Genomic DNA, 10362 nt, shown 5'->3' on the forward strand with positions numbered 1-10362 from the left:
CTCTTCCAACACTTAATCCAGTCTGATCTTTGAGCCTTATGCCATGAGAAATTGTATTTGTAAAACATCCAAACAGGTTGGTATCGGCATATGATTGTTCGTTCGATAGAGTTGCATTACGTTGTCTCAATGTCGATGAAATTGACATTGCCTTTAAGAGAATGTTACTGTCTACAGTTCTTTTCTAGATTCCCACCTGTATGTGTTGATCAACTCTGTAGAAAGCAAGTAAAGCTGCAGAACTGCATTTTCTTCTACAGACCGTGCACTTTGCCCCCATTGATGGTTTTTTCCTTTTGCAGTTTGTTGCAGGAAGAAGATGGTGGGATGATTTTTGTGTATCTGAATCATGGTTTTGCTCCGTTGTAATCGGGTCCTTGGATGTGACTTCATCACCGAGTTTGCTCAAAAGCATAACTGCCTTGGCCTCAATTTTTGTGAGAACTGAAAAAAACTTGTTATCAGACTTCGATTTGTTTGAGTTCGTTCACTTTTGTTGAACTGTGATGACATGAACATATGGTTTTGGCATTCTTGTCACTCATTTTGGCATTTCATTACAAACCTAACTTCATAAATAGCCTTTACAAGTTCTTTTACAATGTATACAATCTGCCAATATACGTACAATGAAAGAATAGGGAATACAAAAAATAACCAAATGAAGAATGAAACACAGAAATTGGAGTAAACTCACCTGCACTATCCATTTTCTTTAAACTGTTCATAGATACTCCACATTTCAATACTTGCACTTGGAGTTGAATGTATTAATTTATTGTAATTCTAAATGAAACTTTTTATTTGTATCAGCCACTATGTACCCTTTCTCCTGCAATGATCAACAGAAAGAAGTCTTGAACTTTACCAAATTGTTGGCTTCTTGTTTTTGAATTTCAATTTGGTAATAGTATTTACTCTCCTCATCTATCTGACAAGTGGTTTTACAGCTTCTTAAGAACACACAACTCACAATGGTGTCAAGGACAATGACAATGGAGTTCAAGTAAGCTATGAAAATCCCTTCCAAAGCCATCGAAGAAGTGGGGTTCTTAGCATGACGATAAGCTCCCACAACACGGTATTGGAACAGGGCTTCAACTGCAGCCATGGCCATATTGACAGACACAGAAAGCGACAGCGTGGTTCCAGTTCTTCCCCTGATCAGTGCACAGGCCTTGAGAATGGCAACACGCCCTCCACATCTCTCCATCCCGGACGAAACCAGTGCTAGGTTGCAGACTATGATGGCATTGGCAATAATCACCGAGTAGAGAATGGCCCCGGTGGCTGACACGAAGAGAATGGAGTTGGGAGAAGAGAAGCCAAGACATTCAAGACAATTGAAGGCAAAGACTGTGAGAGAGAAACAAGCTGCATTTGCGGCGAGAATGAGAATTGAGTTACAAATTTGAGTGATAATGATTGGTTTGTAGAGTGATAGAAAAGAAGAGAATGAAGGTGGAGGAGATGGTTTGTGGTGATTGAGAGCTTGAATTACGGATGCCTTCGCGACGATGAGGGAGGAGAGGGTGAAGGGAAGTGCAAGAATGGAAGAAGCAGTGGTCTGAGAGAGCTTGACAGTGAGAATGGTGAAGAGTTGTGATGAGGGAGGAAAACCTGCAGCATGAAAGAGAGAGCTGAGGAGACTGTGAAGTAGTGAGAGGAGAGAAGAGGAGGGAATGAGAGCTTGTGAGAGGAGAATTGAGGCTGAGAAGGGAAAGGCAAGGAGAGCAGCAGTTGTGGTGAAGTATTGGTAGTTTTGAAGGAAGATGTAGATTGCTCTCCTGATGATCTTTCCTGTTCTCTCCATTGGGATTGATGGGTACTCTTCCATTGTGTGTGTGTGTGTGTGTGTCTGTTTGGAGATGGAAATGGAAAGGGAAATGAATTGGGTATCTCGACAATTGGTTGTGTGTGTGTGTGTGTGTGTGTGTGTGTGAGTGGTAGTTTAGAGGAGATGGTCTTCTCAAGAATGGGATATATATGAAATAGGTAGTATCGGAGGCATTGTTGTTTCCTTCCTAATTCATAATTCCTTTGATTGGTTAGATTAGAGGGAAGTTGGAGTTAGGATGAATAGATTGGCCAACCAACTAAAAACTAACAAAACGTGCAAATGTGGAGTTGCTTGAGCATTGTTTTTGCCTATGACTTTGTTTGGACTTATTGGGTATGTTTTGGCTTTGTCATCTCCTATCCTTTTGTTAGTTGGCTAATTTAAGAGCTACTTTTTTTATATGGTGACATACAATGATATTATATATATGTATAACTAGCCTCCTAATGTAGTTATGAGTTTGGCAACCATCTATTTGATGGCAAATTCAAACCACATTACCTTTAAAAAAAAAAAAAAAAAAAAAAAAAAAAAAAAAAAAAAAAAAAATTTCAAACCACATCTTCTATGTCATGAAGAATGTAACATTTGAGACCTTTAACTATGTGACTTGGCTTTTGGCTATTTAAAGCTCTTGTTAAGGGGTTCCAATCAGAGTGATAAATGAACCTTTTATTTTGAATGCCTCATTAAAGCATGGTTTTTCTTGAATTGGAAGATCTTTGAAAATTTGGACATTTAGGTAACTTTGTAGGAATTATACATACATAAAAGTCATATCAGAAGCTGTTGGCAACTTTGGTATTAAACTTTCGAAATGGTTGTTTGACAAAAATGATAATCTTGGACCAAAATTAATTTAGGGATTGGGGAAAAAAAAGAAGATGTTGGAAAATTGAAATAAATTTATTTATTTATTTATTTTCAGGTCTAAACAAGAGTACAATTGGCTAGAACATTCAACGAAACATCTTGCGGGAGGTTCTGTTAGTAACATACGCTTCCAAGACTGTGGAATAAATGAGAGAGACCACTAAGTATCCAGAGTTTCGGCTAAGAATTTTATACCTTGAGTTGAGCTCTCAACCCGTCCAAATTATCTTGAGTTGCATTCTGAATCGTCATCGCACACGAAAGCGCGTTATATTATCATTCTTGCTCATGTCAAATAAAAGAATGATCCTTGATTTGAAAGAAATATAATGATAATTCCAACAAATTCACAAAATGGGGGAAAAAACAATGAACCAAAGCAATTTCATGTAGATTGTTTCTTTCTCTAATAAGGAAAAAAACCCATTGAAGTGTGAAAAAGAAGTTCAACAAGGCCCATCATTTTATTCCCTAATTTTTCTTCACATCTCAACCATGTGATTGTAGGCCCATGTTGATGTAAATGTATCATGTGCCCCTACATAAGTGAAGCCCAACTGAATCCTAGGCCCAAGGAGGTAAAGAGAATAATGACTTATTATGGGGTTGGTGTGCTGAATTAGTTCTCTCTGATGTACCAAGAAAAAGACCTCCTAACCGACGTGCTTTTAAGTGACATACTAATTATAATATTAATTGCAATTCACATATGGATATAGTATTATAGACATAGACAATGAATGGAAAAGATGTCTAGCTTAGTGAGAGGATCATAGCTTAATGTTGTTATTATAATTATTTCATACTAGAAGCTTCGGTCTTTCGGATATCAAGTTTTCTTGAAGGCAAAGTCAACGTGTGATGAGTTTTTTAAATATATTTATATATATATTTTAGTAATAATAATAATAATACTTTTTTTCGTCCCAATTTAAACGTGTGATGAGTTTTTAAAAATATATCTATATATATATTTTAATAATAATAATAATATTCTCTCTGTCTTAATTTAAGTGTTATTTTTGGAGAGTAGTAGTAATTTTTAAGGGAACATATGGAACATGCATTCTCTCCGAAAAAGTTACTAACTTGCACTTTTAAGTTTTAAATATTCAAGTATGAAATTTTAAACTCTGAAGACATATATAAAAAGATGTGAAATATATTATTTTAAAAAAAATAAAAAGTGAATAATTATTTTGGGATTGACCCAAAAAAAAAAATAAATAAATAAAAATGGTTTGAATAGGTTAAGGTGCTAGAGCACTTCTAAATATATAATCAAACAAGAACCTCCATTCTCTAATAAGAAAGCATGTTTTCCAAAAAAATAAATAAATTAATAATAGTATGTTGATGGACTAGACTTTGATATGAACTTCACCCAAATTTCATCCAACAAATGAAATATGAATTAAATTTAATGCAATAATTGCTAAACGATTTGTCAACAATATAATATAAGTTTTACCCAAAAAAAAAAAAAAATACTTCCTCTGTTTCAATATTTTTGACGTTTTTAAAAAATTCAACGAAATTTTAATAGTTTTTTATTTTTATTTTTTTATTATACTAATAAGAGTGAATTTTCAATTTGTCTCAGATAAGAGAGTAGATCTCAATTTGATATGCATAATATAGATGAAGATGCAATGCTTAGAAAAGTTTTTCTTACACTCCAAACTGTGTGCCTCTTCTTTCTCTCTCTACTCCTTCCCTTTATAGTAGGTTATATATTGCCCTAAATTCCTCTCTTGGTTTCCAAGATGGAGGTTGATGGGCCGGAGTTTTCTTTTTTGGGTCGATCCATGCGGTGGTCCAAATGACTCAGGAATAGGTCCTTATAGTCTATTACGTGCCAAAAAAAGATTAGCTAAGCTTTAGAGACCTCCAATTGTGCCAAGGATCTCACCTGAGAATCTATTCACCAACAAATCTATTTCTATTGTGGCCTTTAAACTTCCAATCTCTGAGGGAAGGTAGCCACTTAAAGAATTTGACGACAAGTTCAAATACATATTTTTTTCAAGATTGGCTAACCTAATACTTGGCGGAAAGTTGCTGAAAAGTTGATTGCTCGCAAATGAAACCATTCGTAGTGTCGACATGTTGAAAAATGTTTCCAGAATGGGACCTTGTAACTTGTAAACTATTCATACCCAAGGCTAAAATCTCCAGATTGCGAAGCTTACCAATCTCTTGTGGTATTACCCTGCAAAAATGTGTAATAAATACAAACTATTGGCATCTCCATAATGCAATGATTCACTTCATCTTTCTTTGTGTTATGAGACATTCCATTATTATTACATGGTATAATTTGTGAACATGTTCTAATAAGCTCCCATCCATTGAATGGGAAAAAAAAACTAGTGGGATTTGTCCGTTGTCGAACTGTCTATCATTACTCAAGAAGATGGATAATGATTTGGATTCTAAAAGTCGAACAACTCCAACTGATTTATGTGAGTGGGAGTTGATATCATTAATTTTGTTGCAACCCATTCTTACATAAAATTAATCGGATTTGTCCGACTGCCAGACTGCCTATCATTACTCAAGAAGATGGATAATGAATTAGAGTCTAAAAGTCGGACAACTCCGACTGATTTATGTGAGTGGGAGCTGATATCATTAAATATTGTTGCAGCCCATTCTTACATAAAATTAATAGGATTTGTCCGACTATTGGACTGTCTATCATTAGTCAAGAAGATGGATAATGATTTAGAGTCTAAAAGTCGGACAACTCCGATTGATTTATGTGACTGAGAGCTGATCGATGTCATTAATATTGCTAATGTCATGATGACATCCGTCTATATTCATATAAAATTAGCCGGACATGTAAGTAAAGGTTGATAGTCATTAATATTACTAATGTCACGATGACATCAGTCAGTATTCACTCCCTATCATTACTCAAAGAAGATGAGTATGCTTGTTATTCTGACAAAGAGTCCAAGCTAGTTTGGAAAATCAAATTGATATATAAAGTAAATAATTAGGAGGATACCTGTGAAACTATTCTCGTTTAGATATACTTCGATCAATGAACTAGAGTTTTCAATTTCTCTTGGTAGGGTACTAGTTAAGCCAACTGTCTCAATTGCAAGTAATTCCAAATTATGAAGATTTCCCGGTTGTTGCGGAATTTTACATACAAGGTACAAATTAAATTACAAACAAACCTCCTCCCACAGATGCATTGCAGAGTATCCAAATTTCATTAAATTTATAATATGGAGGCTGTTAAGTAGTTTTAATTTTAATTTTAATTATTATTATTTATTTATGGGTAAAAAATTAAAATGAGGTTGTTAAGCAGTTTTTTTTTGGAAGTTAATGAGGTTGCTGTGTCTATGCGCCGTAAACAAATAGTTTGTTTAACAATGTTCTAACACGATAAGAGTTTATTCCAATGAAATAGTCTAATGAGAAAGATTCTCACCTCACACTTAAATCAGATAGTAAATTATATATATACGTTTTTAGTAAAAATAAAATTTGCTTGCAAATAATTAATTTTAAAAGGCTTAAAAAATTTTGTCTTCGTAATTGATATACAACATTAATAGTGCTCAGAATCACTGTATTAGATAAATTTTTTGCGTATATCATTTATACAAGCACACATAGATATAGTAACTGGTAAGCTAGGGAGAACAAAAGCATAACCTATCATAATTTTGAAGTTGTTTCCGCCAAGATATAACTCTTTTAGGATGGTTAAATTCCTAATCTCTATTGGTATTGCTCCACTAAAATTGTTATATGACAATGACAAGATTTGAAGTTCCGAGTATTCATATAAAGTGAAAGGAATTCGACCATTGAACTGCTTAAATGCTAGAGCAAGCCAATAGAATTTTGGAAGACGGTAGCACATATCTGCCGGAAGATTACCGGACAGACTATAGTGAGGTCAATAATTCCCAGCGAGGAGATGTTGAAAATGGAAGCAGGTATGGAGCCTGAGAGTCGGTTCGACACCACATCCAAAAACCCTAGATTAGCAAGCTTGCCTATTTCTTCAGGAAGATTTCCTGTAAAGTCGTTGAAAGGGAGAATGATGTCTTTTAGTCTATGCAAATGGCCTATCTTTTTAGGGATATCGCCATAAAAACTATTGTTTCGAATGTCGAGGGATGGTAAGAATGAGAGGTTTCCAATGTATGGAGGGATGGTGCCTCTTAGGCCTATGTAAGAAAGGTTTAAGATTGCAACTCTATGGTGGCGGCGAGTGCTGCAATGGACGTCAATCCAGTTGCAAGGGGAAGTCGAGGCAGTCCAGTTTTTAGATAGAAAGTTGTAACTTATGAGGGTCGCTGTTGATGTGGGATTTCAGTGTAAAAAGCGCAGATTGATCAGTGGCGATGTTGGTTTCAGCTAAGCAAGCCATGAGAGAGTAGACGTGCACCAACAATGTAAATGTAACATAAACAAGATAGCAATTTTTCTCCATCACGGAAAGGTAAGACAGGTCGAGGTGAACCTGTTGAATATCAAAAATAGAGAAACAAAGAGAGAGACAGATATATGAAATGTATATCTTCAGTATGTCTGGAGCATGTACAAAGGGTCCAATAAATAGGCTATTGGCAACGACTATACAAAGCTATAATCACGGCAAGAATTACGGCAAAAGTCAGTATACAATGGCAAAAGTCAGTATACAACGGTTATAGAAGATACACAGAATCTCTATAATCAACATCCCCCCTCAAACTCAAGGTGGTAAAGCAAAAACCAAGTTGAGTTTGGAAACTGATTCCCGAAATCTGCCTGACGGATGAGCTTTGGTAAAGATGTCAGCGGTCTAATCAGCAGACGTTACAGAATGAAGGCGTACGGTTCTCTGAGCAACTTGTTGACGCACAACATGATAATCAATTTCAATATGTTTGGTGCATTCGTGGAAGATATTATTATGAGCAATGTAAATAGCACTCTGATTATCACAATAGAGAATATTGCCATTGGAATGAGAAATACCCATATCTGTTAGGAGTTATCGAAGCCAAATAAGTTCTTGTGTAAAATCAGCAAGGGCGCGATATTCAGCTTCTGTACTAGACCTAGAAACGACGGTTTGCTTTTTGCTGCGCTAAGAAATGAGAGAGTTACCAAGAAAGAAGCAGAAGCCAGTAGTAGAACGTCGGTCAATTAGATCACCTGCCTAATCAGCATCAGAGTAAGTACGCAGCTCAAGTGAAGAATGAGTAGAAAAGTGAAGGCTATGAAACATAGTCCCTTTAATGTATCGAAGAATACGTAGTACAGTAGTATAATGAGTAGATCAAGGTGCAGAGATAAACTGACTGACAAGATGCACAACATAGGCGATGTCAGGTCGAGTAACAATGAGATATACCAGACTGTGATACAATGTGGCATCACTGAGGAGTGTACCATCTAGAGGAGTGAGCTTAACATTGGTCTCAAGTGGAGTAGGAGCTATCTTGCAATCAGTGATACCAGCACAAGCAAGAATGTCAAAAGAATACTTTACTTGGGAGAGATAATAGCCATCCGAATCAAAGAGAATCTCCAAGCCTAGGAAATAGTGGAGGCGCCCAAGATCCTTCATATAAAAGTGATGACTGAGAAATATTTTGAGTGTATAGATACTCGCAAGATCATTGCTGGTGATTATCATGTCGTCAACATAAAATAAGAGAAAATTAATACCAGAGTTAGTCTTGCTGATAAAAAGGCTAGAATCAAATGAGCTTGAAGTAAATCCAAAGTCTCTAATTGTAAAACTAAATTTTGCAAACCAAGCTCTTGGAGCTTGTTTAAGACCATACAGTGCTCGACGGAGTTTACAGACTTGATGTGGAGAATGGTAAAATCTTAGAGGAGGTCTCATATATACTTCTTCAGTGAGATCACCACTGAGAAAGTCATTTTTACATCCATTTGAAATAAGTCCCACTTACGAGCTGTTGTAATAGCCAATAGGCTATGAACAAAAGTAAGTCGAGCAACAGGGGCAAATGTTTCCTCATAGTCAATGCTATATCCTTGGGTGAAGCCTTTTGTAACCAGACAAGCTTTATATTGTTCCACTTAACCATCAGAATGAGTTTTGATTTTGTAAACCCATTTACAACCAACAACAGTTTTGTCAGAGGGAAGAGCAACCATGTCCCAGGTATGAGCTTGTGTGAGAGCCTGCAATTCTTCTGCCATAGCTTACTGCTAAAGGGGGTTAGAACTAGCCTCACGGTAGGATTGAGGCTTATGATGAGACATGTGTGATACCCCTAGATTATAGATCCACGGGTGATCAAGTCCGAGCACACATCCGAGGGATACCAGACAATTAAGTATTTAAACAAGCATAAGTACAAAAAGAATAAAGAACAAATAATTAATAAGCTGAAAAAGAACTGAATAATAATCCATGAAATCTTAATTAAATAAACCAAGAATTCCAAAACCTCCAATACTAAAACAACTCGGGAATCCATCTAGTGGACACCTAATAAAATCCCAACTGAAAGTAAAAACTGAAATAAAATCTAAAGCTAAAACATAAAGGGAAATCCTACGTAATCGGAGGAGTGAGTGACTGTCTCTGCTCAGCACAATTAAGTTCTAAGATTAGAACTGTCGAACACCTGAAAAATAAGAGTGAGTCAGGCCCACGAGCAAGTTCTACTCTACTACAATCCAAACATAGACCCGATACGTAGATACATTCTATACAACTCAACAATAGCTATTTAGTCCATATATATATATATATATATCCACACTAAGGGACTCTCACTGGGCTACAAGGCGGTCTCAACCTGACTAGAAGACAACATGCAAAACGCATCTGAAGTGGGCATGTGTACCTAAACCTAACAGGGTACACCTCCACCTATCATAGCCAATTATGCATCCCACTGCATATACGCTCCCTAACCATCGATTCTGAGATTTAAGCTTATATCGTGGTACCATAATCATATATATATATAAAACCATCCAAACCAAGGTATGTCATTCAATTGTTCATTGATCTGACACGAAATATAAGTATGATTTAATATTATAATTAATCCATTCCCTTATTCCAGAATATGTATGAATTAGCGTTTTAATCTAATTCGTATCTAATATGCCACCGTCCCATACCGGTGCATATAATCCACAAATCCAATTATTAATGAGATAAATAATAAATTAAAACATCAATTAATCCAGAATAAGCATAATAAAATCTAATATGTGTATGACCATATTATGCATCCAATACAAGATTTAAAAATCATGTCACAGTCACTTATATTGCTAAAATAATAATAAGCAATTAAATTCTCTATATCCATTAACAACATGCAAACTTGTTTAAAATTTCATATTGTTCTAATCATTAGCATAAAGATATAAATTATACATTATGGGATTTCAATATGTTATGAAAATTATTTAGAATCCTCATCCTTGTCCCAAAACAGTTCTGGAACCCCAAAATCATCCAAACAGTGCTTAAAACACATCTAATAAGTACCATGGCAAGAGAGCCTGCTCTAAAAAATTGAGAGCAGGCTCAACCACATATAGAGCCGGCTCTACATATGAAGGAGCCGGCTCCCCATCACATGGAGCCGACTCTTTGCTTGAGGGAGCCGGCCGGTTCCTACTTCCATAGA

General features: G+C 35.8%; 2 protein-coding genes across 2 annotated transcripts; both read right to left on the minus strand.

Moving 5' to 3' along the window:
- Positions 1–841: 841 nt before the first annotated feature.
- Positions 842–1837, minus strand: LOC132281012 (uncharacterized). Its single transcript, XM_059782755.1, has one exon. It carries the CDS (start codon positions 1835–1837, stop codon positions 842–844), a length of 996 nt encoding a protein of 331 aa, XP_059638738.1.
- Positions 1838–6562: 4725 nt separating this feature from the next.
- Positions 6563–8372, minus strand: LOC132281013 (receptor like protein 22-like). The gene is made up of 5 exons (XM_059782756.1): positions 8040–8372; positions 7841–7892; positions 7566–7714; positions 7030–7208; positions 6563–6959 (listed from the first exon to the last, which is right to left on the minus strand). The coding sequence occupies exons 1-5, from the start codon at positions 8370–8372 to the stop codon at positions 6563–6565; spliced, it is 1110 nt and encodes a 369-aa protein (XP_059638739.1).
- Between the last annotated feature and the right edge of the window lie 1990 nt (positions 8373–10362).

This window comes from Cornus florida, unplaced genomic scaffold (genome assembly GCF_030987335.1).
Source record: "Cornus florida cultivar Cherokee Brave unplaced genomic scaffold, ASM3098733v1 CherokeeBrave_3.0.0_Hap2_Chr11, whole genome shotgun sequence".
Lineage (NCBI taxonomy): Eukaryota > Viridiplantae > Streptophyta > Magnoliopsida > Cornales > Cornaceae > Cornus > Cornus florida.

Coding starts and splice junctions, on each gene's coding strand:
- LOC132281013 (XM_059782756.1), bottom strand. CDS start 8,372: ATGATAATCACCAGCAATGATCTTGCGAGTATCTATACACTCAAAATA. Junction 7,893..8,039: donor TCGCCTATGTTGTGCATCTT/GTCAGTCAGTTT, acceptor GATGCTGATTAG/GCAGGTGATCTAATTGACCG. Junction 7,715..7,840: donor TGGCTTCTGCTTCTTTCTTG/GTAACTCTCTCA, acceptor AACTCCTAACAG/ATATGGGTATTTCTCATTCC.
- LOC132281012 (XM_059782755.1), bottom strand. CDS start 1,837: ATGGAAGAGTACCCATCAATCCCAATGGAGAGAACAGGAAAGATCATC.